General features: G+C 36.9%; 2 protein-coding genes across 2 annotated transcripts; one reads left to right on the plus strand and one right to left on the minus strand.

The window, feature by feature from the left end:
* Nucleotides 1–3,275: 3,275 nt before the first annotated feature.
* Nucleotides 3,276–11,461, plus strand: LOC134655337 (uncharacterized). The gene is made up of 6 exons (XM_063510787.1): nucleotides 3,276–3,444; nucleotides 8,406–8,623; nucleotides 8,870–8,959; nucleotides 9,129–9,594; nucleotides 10,501–10,637; nucleotides 11,297–11,461. Exons 1-6 carry the CDS (start codon nucleotides 3,276–3,278, stop codon nucleotides 11,459–11,461), a joined length of 1,245 nt encoding a protein of 414 aa, XP_063366857.1.
* Nucleotides 11,462–14,526: 3,065 nt separating this feature from the next.
* LOC134655272 (uncharacterized) lies at nucleotides 14,527–16,853 on the minus strand. Its single transcript, XM_063510722.1, has one exon. It carries the CDS (start codon nucleotides 16,799–16,801, stop codon nucleotides 14,576–14,578), a length of 2,226 nt encoding a protein of 741 aa, XP_063366792.1. The 5' UTR covers nucleotides 16,802–16,853; the 3' UTR covers nucleotides 14,527–14,575.
* Between the last annotated feature and the right edge of the window lie 256 nt (nucleotides 16,854–17,109).

Consider the following 17,109-nt stretch of genomic DNA (forward strand, 5'->3'; position numbering starts at 1 on the left):
GCTGTTTGGACGACAAAATAACCGCAATAAGCCCCCCATTCACACTCCTAGAATAGAGATGAAATGGGGCGAGATGACCGAACGAGATTCTCTTTATGGAACTTTCAGTGGGAGTAGCAGAGAAAGCGCTATTATCATGAATCTAGTATCCTTCTATGGCTATTATTGCTTATCCTTTTTCACACAGTCTCACACTTTTTTTTATTCCCCACTGTAAAAGCCCTAACAGACTACTATACCGCACCGCGACTCGTGTCTTGGTTGGATGGTCTTCAAAGAATGTAATACTCACTAGGTGGTCTAGGTCACGGTCAAAGAGTTAAGTAAGTATTATTAGTCGCGGTGCGGTGCGGTAGTCTGTTAGGGCTATGTTCTGTCCCTTGCGGGCGGACGCACGAGTGTAGCACATCTATATTAAATACTAGGTCAATGGTTCAGAAAAAAACTAATGTCATTTCACTTTCTTCAATGTCTAGAATTTGAATTAACTTGCAATTAATGTACTTTGCATGACTTTACTCTTTGATTTGAATCTTCAAACCTCATTTTATGACTTGTGAAAGTTGTGAAGATAACTTTGGCCGTAAGTAATTAAATTATTTTAACTAATAAATTAAGTTTTTTCATAAGTTTAGCATACCTACAAGAATTAAAAACATACATTAGGGTAAACCGTCTATTACTGACCACCTTCCAATAACTGGCCACCTTATACTAAAAAGGATTCTGTTTAATCTTCACGCAATCCAAGTATTCAGAAGTAGGTAAATGTTATTTCTATGGAGAAGGTTGAGATAGTTATTTGGTTTACTGAATTTTAGCCATTTTAGTAGAGGTACAAGGTGGCCATTAATAGTCAGGTTACTCTATATTCCTCTTGTTTCATATTATAACCAGCATTTTGATATTCTTTATTTGAATGAAGTAACCTCTTTTTGTCGTTTTTAGGGTTCCGTACAAAATGAACCCTTATGCCGTCAGAGACCGCCCGTCCAAGGCCCGTCTAGAGGTCCGTCCGTCTGTCTGTTACATCGCTAAAATATTTAATATGTCAGGTACTACTTAGGTATGCTACCGATATGAGATTTGTAAAACTCATAAAAACCGGCCAAGTGCGAGTCGGACTCGCGTTCCAAAATTAAGTCCGACTCAGGCTTGACTGCACATTTCTAATAGGTTTTCCTGTAATCTATAGGTAAAGGACTATTTTGTGTGTTTTTTTCATAATTTTAGACCCAGTAGTTTCGGAGATAAGGGCCCAACTAGCAAAAATCACGCTAACAACAGTCTCTAGACTACAATTTTTCGCTCTTATATTGATTTTATATCATCGTATAAGCCCGGATTTGGGCACAAATTATAAGCGTATTTATTTTAATATCGTTCTAATATCAGTCTAATTGAATGCTGTTTGCACTCACAGCAATCTTTTTCAAAACTAAATTAAGCTGCCTTAGGCTAATATCGCTTTTACGTAAGTATCTTGTAAGCCTACAACCTACAACTACATAGGCTTATATTGGTCGAACGTAAGTATCTTGTAAGCTTACATAGGCTTATATTGATTTGTTTGTAAGCTCACACAGAGATTTGAAACATTCTATTTGACGGGTGAAATTAACTGCAACGTGACAAAAATATTAGTGTAAGTGTTTATGAATTATGTTAACTATAATAACGTGCTGTTTATGTTACGGTAAGTATTCACATGGGAAAATATTATTTACTGTAAAGTAGACCCTGTTTTACACTTCAAACTTCATGCGCCTAATCAAATATGGTATTTGAATATTTTTATAATTATTTTATTTCTTTATTTTGTATTGATAGTCAGCCATTGCTGTAGGTGTAGTTTTCAAGCGCACTATTAGAGTCTTATAAGCATTCTGAATACAAATGATATGGCCATGTTGAATAAATTAGGGTTCCTTGCTTTACTTATACTTACAATAGTGTTCCCAAAAACGATTAAAGATCAAACCATCTTATATTGATCTTCACTTTTGTGATATAAGTGTCTTGATCCTATATCACTCCAATATCATACTTAAGTGCTGCTGTTGATCTTATTATAGCTTTGAATAAGACCAGAAAAGTACGTACTTACAGTGTTCTTATGCTATGCCGATATTAGTCTTACATTCTTGCAATAGCATTTAGAAATCTAATATAAAATTAAATGAACTTAGAGAATGTGGATATAAGACCAGGTACTCTCAAGTTCAATGAGACTTAGTAAATGTTATTGTAAGAACGAGAGGCTTATAATGGTATTATAAAATGCTCTTATATACATATATAAGACTAGGTAATAAGACTAAACTTACTAAAGTGCGTATTAGCTTGTCTAAAACTAATATAAGAGCGATGATATGTTCAAAACAAAAATAAGAGCGCTATAAGCTCACTACTCTTATAAAGTGCGCAATCTGAGACTTTTTTGCTAGTTGGGGGGGGAATGGTCATTCATTGCCTATTTTGTTGAATAACTGCTAAACTATTTATCCTAAAATTATAAAAAAAATATATTTGAGATTCTTATAATGAGCTCTTTCATTTGATATGAAAGTTATGAAACACGATATAGTTTGAAATATTTTTTAATTTTCTAATTTACCCCCCAAAAGTGGCCCCCATGTTTAAAATTAATTTGTTTGAGTGACATGTCCGTCTTTGGGTCACAAATTTTCATATGTGTACCAAATTTTAACTTAATTGGTCCAGTAGTTTCGGAGAAAATAAGCTGTGACAGACGGACGGACGGACAGACGCTTCCGTTTTTTCCTTTTGAGGTATGGAACCCTAAAAAACATGAATACCTAAGGCTAGGTCATCCAGATTCCAGAATTCCAGACGCATTGAAAGTGTTAATTTTTTTCCGGTGGATGGCGCTGTAGGTACACGATTACACTTAGGTACAATACTTCTGGTCAAACATCTTTTAATTGAAAGTACGAGTATGTAAGGAACCCTCGGAACTTGATTTTTAATCAGAACAGATTTTTAGATAAGTGTCTTCAAATCGTTCAAGTAATTTTGTTATTGTCAATTTTTAGGAAATACTTAATATACAGTGTGTGTAGATTCTACGTTTTAATTATTCGCCCGTGTTGTAGGCCACACACTGTATACTTGGTCAACCAGATCTTGACAGTAGAAAAAGTCGGCAAATTTGAAAAATGTAGGCGCGAAGGGATATCGTCCCATAGAAAATTTGAATTTCGCGCCTTTTTTTACTGACAAGATTTGGTTGACCAGCTATACTTATCATAAAGATGAGCGACAGAGAAGGACAAGTTGGTGAATCTAATGAACTGACAGTTCTGGACTACCTTAACGAGGATTGCTGGCGCGCGGTACTGGACTATGTGCCTGTCAAGGATGTCATATGCTCCGAGCGAGTCAGTAGCCACTGGCAGAGGATTGTGCTGCTCTACTTGTCACGTAAGAAAAAGATAGGGTAAATCGTCAATAACTGGCCACCGGCTAATAACTGGCCACCCTAAACTAAAAATGAATTCTATTCTCCTAAACAGAATTCTTTTTAGTATAAAGTTTCAATAACTGGCCACCACTGGCCACCCTTTAATAACTGGATATTTTGTAGTCCTTGTACTAAAATGAATTGGGTACTTTCCTCTATTTAAAATAAATTATTTCTCACTATGCACGAAATAAAACACCAGATAATTATTAGAAAAATACATAGATAGCAGTTATTTTTAAACACAATTTCTGTTTATTAAATCGGATTGAAATATTTAAAATATAAAAAGTAGGCGAGTTGACCGTGACGTCACTACATATGTTTTCATATGAATTCCATATTAGCAAATCGTTTTGACAGTTCTAAAAAAGAAGCTGATTTGACTAGTAGGAAAGTAGCTGATAGTAGCCAATTCTTGTTATAGGTAAATGTAATTCATTTTTAGTTGAAGGTGTGGCCCGTTACTAAACAGTGGCCAGTAATAGGCTACATGACTAAGTTTCTTTTGTGGTATCAATCGATCGGGTTTGTTTTTAGGGTTCCGTACCCAAAGGGTAAAAACGGGACCCTATTACTAAGACTCCGCTGTCCGTCCGTCCGTCCGTCCGTCCGTCCGTCCGTCCGTCCGTCCGTCCGTCCGTCCGTCCGTCCGTCTGTCACCAGGCTGTATCTCACGAACCGTGATAGCTAGACAGTTGAAATTTTCACAGATGATGTATTTCTGTTGCCGCTATAACAACAAATACTAAAAACAGAATAAAATAAAGAATTAAGTGGGGCTCCCATACAACAAACGTGATTTTTGACCGAAGTTAAGCAACGTCGGGCGGGGTCAGTACTTGGATGGGTGACCGTTTTTTTGCTTGTTTTGCTCAATTTTTTGTTGATGGTGCGGAACCCTCCGTGCGCGAGTCCGACTCGCACTTGTTAGGATCAAATGTCTATATGGGACCCATTGCATTAAAGTAACACAAAAGTCAGAAATTGTAGTCAAATGCCCACAGTCGCACTTCACTCGCGAAACGCCCTATACAAAACGGCCAGAGGCCGTGACGTCATCGCCCATCTTGTAGTATGGACAAAACAAGAAAATTGCGTTTTTGTCGGTGAAATATTGCGTTTATGTATTAAAAGGCGGCATCGTCATTTAGCGGTCTTCACATCACTACGAGAACCGGGAATGCAGCAACACTAGTAACGTCTGTCATCTTAGATCGGTCTTTGCGCCTAGACGGCGTCGCGTATTGCCTAAGACCTAAACTCACATATATTGTGATTCTCTAATAAATATTGTTATAAATGGTGCTCTGGTTTTTTTACTCTTACAGTATATAGTTGCTATACAATATTTTTTTGGATGAAATGTAAGGAATCGAATGGTACCCTTACTTTTATCGTTTTTGGAAGTTAAAAAAAACTTAAATTTTGAAACTTTCAGGTCCTGTATTTATGTAATTTTTCAATATTTTATTTTAATATCCACATTATTGTGATAAATTGCTCGTTTGCTAATATCTATTTTACTAGATTTTGTTATAAAATTCGACATGTGTCATCACATACATTTATAAGGCACAGATGGACATGAAGTTATATTTTTTAAACTGGAGCGAGTTGTCACTTTTTTTGCCATACTAATTTGAACCTTATCACTGAGACAGAAAGTTGTTCGTACCAGACTAGAGAAAACGGTCCACTTGAGATAGAAAAACCCGAGCCCTGTGTCTCACTCGCACATGTTGCCAATGTTAAAAAGATACCATTGTGGTAGAAATTATATCATTAAACTACTGAATTTAATTACCTTCTTATACAATTTTAGTGTTATATTCAGATTACAGTTCTGATATATTTTAAGTAATTTGTAAATAATTATGATACCAATATTATTAACTGATTAAACCAAGCGCATACACAGCAAAAAAAAACCTAAATTTTAGTATGGTAGGATTTGTAGTAACTTTAAATATTAATTGGTATCCCCAACTTGATGACATTTCTTCAAAACACGTGAATGCGAAATTTCTTAAAAATTGTGAAGAAATGTTATGTTAAAGGTTGTTGGAGTGAAATAATTGCTAATTGTGGAATATTGTTTCACAAGAAAGCCACAATTATTACATTTTACTATAAAAATACAAGACAACATTGTCAAACTCATTAGGGTGACTATGATGTCGGCACGTTGTGAATCGGTCTCACAGAATTCTTATTATTAACGTAGGTAATGTAAAAGTAAGTTTAACTTAATAGGTATGTCTTTATTTCGGCATGTTTAATTTAAGATTTGTTATAGAATACTTAATTGAAGGGATGTTTACAAAAACAACATAACTGATTAGAGCGGTTGTCATTTTTTTTAAGAACATGTTAATCGTTTCAGGTGTCAACCAGTGTAGTCAGTTATACTTGGTCAACCAGATCTTGACAGTAGAAAAAGGCGGCAAATTTGAAAAATGTAGGCGCGAAGGGATATCGTCCCATAGAAAATTTGAATTTCGCGCCTTTTTTTACTGACAAGATTTGGTTGACCAGCTATATGTTGTTTTTGTAAACATCCCTTCAATTGCCAAAATTAAAAACCAAAGTGCTTAACTCCTTAAACATTACAGACTCTCATTTGGACGTAGTTTAGGGTAAAAGATCCAATCCACAAAAATCTGTTAGTCAAATTTGAACTTTCTGTCAAACGGAAAAGTCGTTCATTTAAATGACAAATTTTAGAGGATGGATCTTTTACGCTAAACTACGTCCATTTATACATAATATTTTGTTACGGAAAAGGTGTGTCAAACTGTTTATATATATGCAATCGATTCTTTATAGGTAGGACACATTTCCGTCAATAGAAAAAAAGGACCAACTTTAAAAAAAACGTCATATTTGCTAAACAGATCTTCAATGACGCTTACACTTAAAAAAAGCTGAAGTGGACAAAAGGGAAGCCTACCTTTATGAACATACCATGAGTGAGTGCTAAAGAGGCCGACTACAAATGAAAGAAAAAACCCGACTACTTAAAATTTCACTTTATTTAGAAAATGTCACACCCTACTGATATATTCCATGTTATGTTATCCTAATATCCCACATACAGATGTCTTATGGTCACCCTAATTAGAACGAGATGCAGGGCTCTAGTTTGACTTCTCATGTGGACACACTTTTTGGTCAATGTACTCGATCCAGTTTATTAACTCTAAATCCGTGCAGATGGAGTGTTCGTACATACCATGTGAAGCCATTTCAAGTGCGACGTCACGTCGCACTCGTGTCACCGTATTCGGACCGCCCTGGCAGTTCTCAAGGTCAAATTGGTTTGTGTACACCTCCCGTTTAAAATTCAAAAACACAGGAAAGATGGTTGTTTGTGCAGTGAATGGGTGTCACAACGCATCATATTATAAAAACAGACTGACATTACATTTCACGCGTAAGTATCGAGTTTAATGTGATATTTTTACGTAATCGTAAATACAAAAATCCTAAGTTTCTTCAGCCGCCATTTCTTATAAATGTTGCCAGTGTAGTGATTTTTATTTCCTTAAAATGAGACATGACGTTTACATTCTAAAATAAATACGCTTAATTGAAGTTCCTTGTATAATTGCATAAAAAATATATATTTTTAAGTATTTCATTATTTCATTTCAATTTATGTATTATTTTTTATTATTTTATGCACATTTTAAATAAAAATAGTCAAAATGTATCCGTTTTTTAATTGAAAACTTATTACACAAAGTACAGAAATGCAAAAAATCCTTAAAAGGAACATAAAAAGCTTTTGCTACAAAATCAAATCTACACACATACAAATTATTAATAACCAAGTGTTAAGGATGTGGTTAAAATACCCCACTTTGAGAGAAATATCTATATACTGGCAACACGTTTTTGTATATATGTTGTGTTGCTGAGCGTAAAACACGAGCCTCGCACGCACACATCGATCGAGTTTCGGCTTCACTTTTGACAGGTCAGCCGTATGGGGACTATCTGTCTATGCGTTATTCGTTTAAGTGTCATCATCCCTATTGGCGAATTACGCTAGGTGTGGGTATTTTTTATACTATGTCGGTGGCAAACAAGCATATGATCACTTGAGTCTGGGTTACCTACGAGACAGGCTGAGCCTTAGTGTAGGAACCAGAGCAACCTGACATAATACCTATATTTCTTAGCCTGAGGTACCTACACTTTGTCAATTGTACATAATTAGGATAATCTTTGCACCCCTGAAAATGTTTTTGTGTATTACCTACAGGGCTCGGAACCGGTTTTTTTGTAAAACCCAAAATAGCCCAGTATTTTTAATTATTTTATGCTCTTTACGTCGTCGACATGAATCATGTATTTAGGTAACACCTTCGTATTATTAGATTGTCCCATTAAAAATGAAATAATAAACCAAAGAACGAAATAATACCGGTATTTTTTGTATGAGGATAAAACCGGTTCCGAGCCTTGATTACCTACAATAAATTTTTGAAGTTGTTTTTATGGTAAGCAGTCTCCGTAGCCTATGGACGCCTGCAACTCCAGGGTAGTCCAGAGGGGTTACATGCGCGTTGCCGACCCTAACACTCCGCACCCTCGTTGAGCTCTGGCAACCTTACTCACCTATCTGATTCGGTTCGCTGAAATTTAAATCGTATTCAAATGGAACAGAGTTGAATTTGTTTTGTTTAGTTCCATTTTCAAACAAAACAAAATCAACTCTATTCTCTGCTGTCTTACGGCTCATTTTCATTAAAAATGAATAAGCCAAACTGATGTACATACCATACCAAATTTAAGGCATGAACTTCTAATTCATAAAAATAAAAACGCAGTCCATTTATGCAAGAGTCAATTAATTTAAATTACCATTTTTCGATGCACCCTGTTCTTAAAGTTTCTTTCTTATCTTTCACAGATATTCGTTTTCTTATAACATATAAGGATCACTATCAATGCGTCGGTGTCGCGATGGAAATTCCAAATGTCACTTCTTTTGAGGTGGATATAGATGACTGGCCGTCATTTCTTAGCTGGACTAACAAACTTGGGTCTTCGGTTGTAGGCATTCATTGCACTTGTTTGGAAACTTTGGAAACCATTAGTGAAAATTGTCCAAAATTAGAAGGTTTGGGGGTATGTGCTAATTTTATACGATACTGTACGGTACGGTAGAAGTTAGATTTCGATTTATTTTTTTATTTTACATGCACTTCTCGGTACAGATTTTATTTTTATTTTAACGTTTAGAACGTTTTATACATTATTTTTAGCATAGGTATTCATTATTCATTTGTTATTTGTTAGCTTAATTTAATCTAATCTCATTACATTGTATAAAGAGTAAGGAACAAACTTAGAGTGTTTCTGTTTTACTTTCAGTTATTTTACCCTTTAACAGAAAAGATATTAACAGGCGATGAGATTAAAGACTTCAAGTTCTTGCGAAAGCTTGGTTTCACATTTATTAACGTAAGTTATATGCATATTAAATATGGTTAATGACACATTTTACGACAATGCTTGATTATTGATCTCTTAACAGTATCGAAAAACACCTAAACTATGAGATTAATGTTATGGTTAAATTTTAACCATGCTCATAATTAAATGTTTAAAATAAATGTCTTTTCATTTACAGATGTCGGACCAATATTTAAGCAAATTCATTAACTGCACTGTTTTAGAGGAACTCTACATAGGTAACAATGAAGTAATGACTGGTGAATGTCTAGATAATATACGATTGAGGGACCTAAAATCCCTTATACTTAGCTATTGCCCCGAGATTAAATTAAGTCACCTGGTCTCGGCCGCTGACCACTTCAGTAAGCTGACGAAACTCGTACTCGCCGACCCTAACACTGAAATTCACGATAACGCTAATATTTTGGTGGACAAGTTGCCTAATTTGGAATCCTTGCACTATGTCCAGAGGGATGTGAATCAAGAATTTACGAACCATTATATTGGTAATTTTTTTAAGTCAGTCTGTAGTCTAGGGAGGTTGAAACATCTGTATGTGCATGGATTTCTAAATGACTATGACTTGGAAACTATAACCCGATGCTGTAAGGAGCTGCATTCATTGGAGCTAGAAGAATGCGGTGAGTGGTTTTTAGATCTTTTTTCTACTCCCGTACTTTTATTTGTCATTTAATGGATCGTGCACACACCTTTAAAACCCTACCTTATAGTTGTCAAGACAACTCTTTAGTCTATTCCCCAAAAAAGAATTTGTGCATACACGCAGTATCTTTTTGGCGATTTTACGATACTATGTAATGACCACTTAAAAAATATTAAATGAAATACAGTGTTGCCAATCTTATTTTAAATGTCATCTCTGACAAATAAGTGAACCATAGACATGTTTTTTTTAAATTGAATTCATTCATTCATTCTTTTCCCGCCCGTACCCTCCATTTTTGCTACTTCTTGAATTAAAAATATTTGTTAAATTTACAATTTTATTTCAAAGTAAGTGCTTGGTCGTAGAAAAAGTATTGTATGCAACGTTGTTTAACTGAGTCAAAAAATACTCGTGGCGTCTTTATTAACAATTTTCGGCTTCGCCTCAAATTGTTATTCACGCCACTCGCCTTTTTTGACCTCTCTTAAACAACGGTTGCATAAAATACTATTTTTTTATTTCTATGTCATTCTCCCTGGGTATGGTATATAGGGTAATTCGCCAGTAACTGGCCACCCTAAACTAAAAATGAATTCTATTCACCTATAAACAGAATTCATTATAGTATTAGGTTTCAATAATTGGCCAGCCTTCAATAACTAGTCACCTTATACTAAAATGAATTCTGTTTATAGGTGAATAGAATTCATTTTTTTAGTTTAGGGTGGCCAGTTACTGGCGAATTACCCTGTGTCAATTAACGAATCTTTACCATATGTCAAATTTTTGGAATTTTATGAACCGATTTTGAATTTATGGAAACCTATGCTGGCACCATCAATAAAAACCCCTACATTTGCGTTCCCCATTGTCTGTACAGAAGATGTTACACCAGCCGGCTTATGGAGCGCCTGCCAGAATGCCGGGGCGCGTCTGACCACACTCAGCCTGGACGGTTGCAGCGAGCTGACCGACGACGCCATAGTGGCGTGTATCCGTTCATGTCCTAACCTCACGGTAATTTAATTAATTTAATTATTAACTTTTGGTTCAATTTTGTTTTAGGAAAAATATTTACCACATGACAACTTCACTTTCTTGTAATTCAATTTGTACAGTCATGCACACGGGATTGTTACGCCATGTAGGGTCCTAGCTAAATTGGTTGATCCATACTTAAGCTACGAAATGTCCATTCTAGCTAGAACCCTAAATGTAAATGGCGTAACAATCACGGAGCGTGACTGTACATAAATACATAATCGGGAGCACGAACCAGATGAATTTGGAGTTTCTGATAAGTTATGAGCATCTTCCCAGCAACCGTAGTTATCGCTTTTCATTGACATACATACCTACTATTAAGATACCAACCAAGATACAATTAAGTAGAAGTGACACCAAGCGGCTTATGGGGCGCCTGCCTCAACACCCGGGGCGTCGCTGACCACACTCAGCCTGGACGGTTGCAGCGAGCTGACCGACGACGCCATATTAGCGTGTATCCGCTCGTGTTCTATCATTATCCAAGGGAGAAATTGATATATGGAAATTATCACATTGTCTGTTTCAGAATCAAAACCGGTACAAATAAAATGCTAGAAAACTTAGCCGCTAGGGAATTTGTCAAGTGGGAAATTGGCTGATAGTTAAAATTAAGCATTTAACATTCGCAGTCGCTGAGCGTGCGTTACATCGGGGGGCTAACGCTGAAAGTAGTTTCGCGCGCCGAGGCCGCACGGGCCGAGGTACACGCGCCGGTCCCACTTCGGCTCTTCGTACATGGCACCAAGCTGATGAGGAAGCGGTACACTTTGAACTACCCTGACAGGGTAAGTTAGACTACAGCTCTCTCCTCACATAACATGTAAACTTGGTCAAGCAGATCTTGTCAGTAGAAAAAGGCGGCAAATTCTAAAAATCGCGGGTTAGCAACACTACGTTTGAATTGTTCGAAAATCGCGTGTCATTTGCATCTTATCTGTGCATGTGGAACTGTTTTGTTAAAAGTGATAACACACTGTCTCACCGCACCGCGACCTTGGTGCGGTGCGATAGTGTGTTACGACTTTTACATTTCATCTATGTTCGATAAGGCGTGTCCAGACGAGTCAATTTTTCGCCAATCTGATTAAACTGTCCGATCAAATCAGGACGTGCGGACACAAACGCCAATTTGGTTCGCAGAATTCGACCGCCATTATGACCGATACTACCGATCATAGATGTATTATTTTTAAAGATGAAGCCTAAGCCATCTGTCACCGTAGCCTCACACACACAGACACATTTTATGTACGATTTACAATGAGGAACCAGAGGCATGTGGCCACGTCGATAAAGTCATATAGATAAACTATACGGCCTTTTTACAATTAAAATTTTACTTGAAAGGATTTAAACTACATACCTAAAATGAACAGATAACCATTACTTATAACATAACTGTATACACAGTGTGTAAATCCGATACGGGCGATACATTAAACCAGATATAGAATTTATCCGTGTAATCATTAATTAAGAAGTTCTTTATAAGTTTCTCTTAATTATGACCCCGTTATAATTTATTGAAAATGTACCGAGCAGTAATGTTCTGCAAACATTACGAGACATTACGAGATACCAGCTTTTTATAGGCCAACAAGCGTTGACAGTTACTTGAGAAAGCTCGTATCTCGTAACTTTGTATTGCTTTACATTGCGGGCCGAATTATTTTGTATGGTAAAATTTTTAAATGTATTTCTAAGCAAAATTTATCTCAATACACTTCTTAGGTCCTATGCTAACCGCCGTTATTATATTATAAAGTATTCATTATCCATTAGCATTTCTAGGGTGTTTATTTTTAGTGAAGATATCGAACCTTCGATTAATCGCCATTCTGTTCCGCTGGGTAGATATAGTCTGTTTGATTTCAAACATAGACAGAGAGAATCATACTATCTTTGTCTAACACTAGTACTAGCACCCAAAAGAAAAGGATGAGTATAGTTTTTTTGTTCCTATTTACTGACAAGATTTGGTTGATCCATTATATTATCGATATATAACATGATTAAAATCGACAAGTTCACATCCCTAAAACGTGCAATAAACTCACACATACTCATTTTTACGCACACATACACAGCTTGCCCACCACCAAAATGGCTACGGCTTGACGGATAAATTTTGTACTGAGAACCGAGAACGTTGGGGCCTTGCTACCGATAAAATGGGGTGCGGACGCAAGAATACCAATTTGTGACGCTAGTATTCGCGGTTAGTGGCATTTTTTTTAATTTACAGCGGTGAAATAAATTTAAAATTGGTAAAAGTGGCCAAATTGGTGTTTGCGTCCGCACGTCCTGATTTGATCGGACATTTTTATTCAGATTGGCGAAAAATTGTCTTCGTCTGGACACGCCTTAAACTAAACAGTTCCACAGATAAGATATAAATGACACGCAATTTTCGAACAATTCAAACTACGTTGCTAACCCGCGATTTTTCAAATTAGCCGCCTTTTTCTACTGACAAGATTTGCTTGACCCAGTATATTAATTTAATTTACACTATGTTCTCTGCGCAGGTGGCGTTCGAGAAAGAGCTAATAATAGATCGCAGTTTACGGGAGAAGTGGTGGTGAAACAATCGAGGCTTAAACATGTACAAAAAGTGCTATCGTTATATTATATCAGAGCGCCTACCGCGAACCACATTCGACGTGTTGCCTCTCTGTCGCACTTGTAAATTCGTACGTAAGTGTGACAGGGAGGTAACACTTCGAACGTGGTTCGCGGTAGGCCCTCTGATCTTGTATTGCGATCTACACATACCTACCTATAAAATGTAGCATGGTTACCTTCTTTCACATGTTCATATAAATATATTTAACCTAATAGTGTTTGAACCTGCAGTTTCATTTCATTCCATGTTAAATATTTGCCATATCTCCAAGTAAAATCACAGCTACATTAACTCTTTTACCTAATACCCAATATCTGGGAGACCGAGATTAGCTCGGAAAACATATAAAAACTCAAAAATGACAGTTTCCTAGATGTAACACCTAGCTAGATCGATTTCTCGCCCCCGAAAACCTCCATATAGCAAATTTCATCGAAATCGTTAGAGCCGTTTCCGAGATCCCCGAAATATATATAAAAATAAATAAATAATCATGAATTGCTGCTCTAAAGTTATAAGATAAGATTTTAAATTTGCATAATCCAGACCAAATCGTCAATAATTCAAAATGCTATAAATATAGTATAGGAATTAGGTACTTATTATTAAAAACAACGAGCAGTTCTAAAAGTAATGTTCTATCTTCCATATCGATACCCTACTGAGCTACTTTTCAACATAGCAGAAGTATTAAGTGTACGCAAACTTTTTTTTATCAAACATTACGAAGATACCACAGACTAATAGCACCTACAATCACACTTGGCAACAAACGCATAGCTCACTATCCCTTAATATAAACACCATTAGTAATTTTCAATTAAAAAACAAAATCAAGACTTTGTTAAAATCATTAAATTATAATGAAGCGGAAGAGCTATTACGAAGCGTGTTCTAGTACATACAATCTAAAATAACCAGACACACACGCGCGTAAACACACATAAACACACACATATTCTAAAAATCAGACATACAGAATACTCACACACGCGCGCGTACACACACATCATAGTTTCGCATGTTTAGATTATCTTTCTTTAATTTTAATTTTAATATTGTTGAAACTGAAATATAAAATGTCTAACTTGTAACATTACCGACGCTTGTAATTGGGAAGGAACTGGCTATTGAGACACAGGGACACCTACTTTGAGAGCCAGGAACCAATGCTATGTAACCACTCAAAGTTGCAATAAAGATTATTTTATTTATTATTATTTTTTATTATTTAATTAGGTCAATTCAAAACATTTAACCATCAGTAATATAACGTTTTGCACTAATCTTGCGACCAAGAACACGATGGTTTTTTAAAGATTTCCTCGAGTTGCGGCGCGCCTTCTAGCAAAATCCTAAGTGAAAAGGCGCGTGCTGCAGCGAAGACTCGAGGGTCCTTGTTTGTTGTGTCAGGGTTGTTGTTTGTTGTGCCAGGGTTCTTGTTTGTGTCCGACACAGAACCATCGACCACGGCAAACCGATCTTTCCCCTTACCCTGTGAACTATTCAATATCTCATGGAACAGCTTATCCAATTCTTCATCCGAAAAGCATGTGCACAACTCATCGAATTCTTGGTCAGAGTACTGTGTACCCACGTCTTTAGTTCTGGACGGGACTTTGGTAGGAGGCGGTGGCTGATGGCGTTTGCCCTGAGCCTTCCGAACCAGCTTTTTCAGAGTATCGAGGTCGCAAGGCTCGTAGTTGGGTAGTTCAGGTGCATCATAAGGGGACGTGATCCTCATATATGCAGGTAAGTGCTCCTGCAAGTGATGTTTAGCTATCTTTGCGCATTCACATCTTTTTGGCTTTACGAAGTCCATGTAGCTTTCCCATTTAGGTTCCCGTTCATGTTTTAGTTCCACTTCCCTTGAGTTTATCTTGTTGCCAGATGGTATAGAATGTATGGAAGGAGTTTTCTTGATCTCCGGCTTGGGACTTTCTATTTTGATCGGACTACAGAAACAGTAGGGTAGTCTGCATACGCAGCACGCAGTCGAGACTCCTTTCACATTGGGTCGTTCATTTTGTAAGATTTGCATCAGCGAGCTTTCTAGTTGTAATCCTCGCAAATGAGTCGAAGACGTGTATCTAACGGGCACGTCGTAGGTGTAGTCGTGATCATCAACAAAATCCGCGTCGTCGCCACGTTCACCGTCCACGAAATCCTTTATTTTAGATGTGAACAGGTTGAAATTATCGCAAGCGGCGTATATGCATCGTTTATTGATGATAACTACTGGAAACTGCTCGGCGCTCGCCGTGCAATGAACTGGGCAGAGGTTCTTGTCAATTTCCGGCTTATATCCTTTCTCGCAGCAGAGATAAAAAGGGTGCGGTCGTGCCACGGGTGTCCATACCTTTTCCTTTTCCTCTTCAAACAAACTCTCAGCGCTGGGATTTTGCATTACCTCTTCTAGCTGAATCATCATCAGCTTCTCAATATTAATGAAGAACTCTGCATACTCCGGGAGCGTGTTAAGACAGTAAGACACAAAAATTTGGAACTTCTTCACGGTGTGACAAACTTTTTTCTGCCAAATCTTGTCGAATTCTCGTACCTTTTTTTCTTTTGCGGCAGCCAGTGCAATTTTTACGTCTTTCCTCACTATGTTATCGTCGAGACGTTTGACCTTTTTCTCGTGTTTATGTATGGCACTTTCCATTTCTTTTGCGCACTCCTCCCTCTCCTTGAGTGCAACGTATACTTGACACGCCAAATTCTGACATTCAAGTAGATGTCTCAACTTTTCTATAGCAACGTGTTTCTCAACATTAATATCGTGAATGTTTTTCCAAGTGTCATCATTAGCTTTATTTATCTTCTTTAAAAACTGATCTTTCAGTTCTGACTTTTTCTTTTCAAGTTTTTTAGCGTATCTATCATAAAGCATAGTCGCTTGTTGTTTCAGAAGACCTTCATAATGCGCTTGCATTTTTTCAAACGCAGCTTCTCTAGTTCTTTTGATTTCCGCTTCAGCCGCTTGGAAAAGCAGTGATTCAATGTTGTTTATTGAAGTGGAATACAGCATAGTGAACTCATGGAAAGCCTGTTGAATCATGGCGGTGTTCTTTTTTTCCGCATCTTTGGCTTCATCTTGCCATTGAGCTTGGCAGGCTAATTCAATTCTCACTTTCCACAGTTGGTCGCTTCTCTCTAAAGCTCGCTGTTTCTCTTTTTCCATATTTTGGAAATGCTCCTCATGCATACGTTCGGCGTAGCCGTCTATGCCAATGTAACTAAGTTTGGAGAGATGTTCTTTCCGTATAGGTTTAAGGACATGTCGACTTTTTAGAATCTCATGTGGTGGCATGTACCAGTTTGCTCCACCGCCCTTCATGACTGGTTCTAAGCCGGCAAGAACCTTCAGCTTTGGGGTCATGGACTTGAAGTAAACGTTTGCCAAAGGCTCTCCCATCTTTTTCTTTATCTGTGACTGCGTGGGCACCTGAGGCTCTCTTTCGAAGAAGCATTTTCGATGATAGTAGTTCTCGTCTAATTTAAACATTTATAAAATATTGTATAAAAAATAAAGTTATTAAAATGACTTATTGATTTGACACTTGTCAAACAAAGACGAAGTTTGAGTTTCCAAGTTGTAGATTTAAACCTTGTTTCATTTTAATTCATGATGAACTGATAAATCATCACTATAATACTACATATTTTGTGAAATATACAGTCATAATATAATCATTTTCCGTGGCTGGCTCCTAGTCTATGCTTTCTTTTAAAATTTGGCACTTTGGCCTAGAGTCTACCAAAATATAAAACGTACAATGGCCATAGATGGTAATACCGATTTCTCTGCTAATC

Source organism: Cydia amplana, chromosome 16 (genome assembly GCF_948474715.1).
Source record: "Cydia amplana chromosome 16, ilCydAmpl1.1, whole genome shotgun sequence".
NCBI lineage: Eukaryota > Metazoa > Arthropoda > Insecta > Lepidoptera > Tortricidae > Cydia > Cydia amplana.

Bases quoted from the DNA above. Each gene is read 5' to 3' on its own strand.
- LOC134655337 (XM_063510787.1), top strand. From the start codon at position 3,276: ATGAGCGACAGAGAAGGACAAGTTGGTGAATCTAATGAACTGACAGTT. The intron at 3,445-8,405 runs GTAAGAAAAAGA...TATCTTTCACAG, and splicing joins TGTGCTGCTCTACTTGTCAC to ATATTCGTTTTCTTATAACA. The intron at 8,624-8,869 runs GTATGTGCTAAT...TTTTACTTTCAG, and splicing joins CAAAATTAGAAGGTTTGGGG to TTATTTTACCCTTTAACAGA.
- LOC134655272 (XM_063510722.1), bottom strand. From the start codon at position 16,801: ATGTTTAAATTAGACGAGAACTACTATCATCGAAAATGCTTCTTCGAA.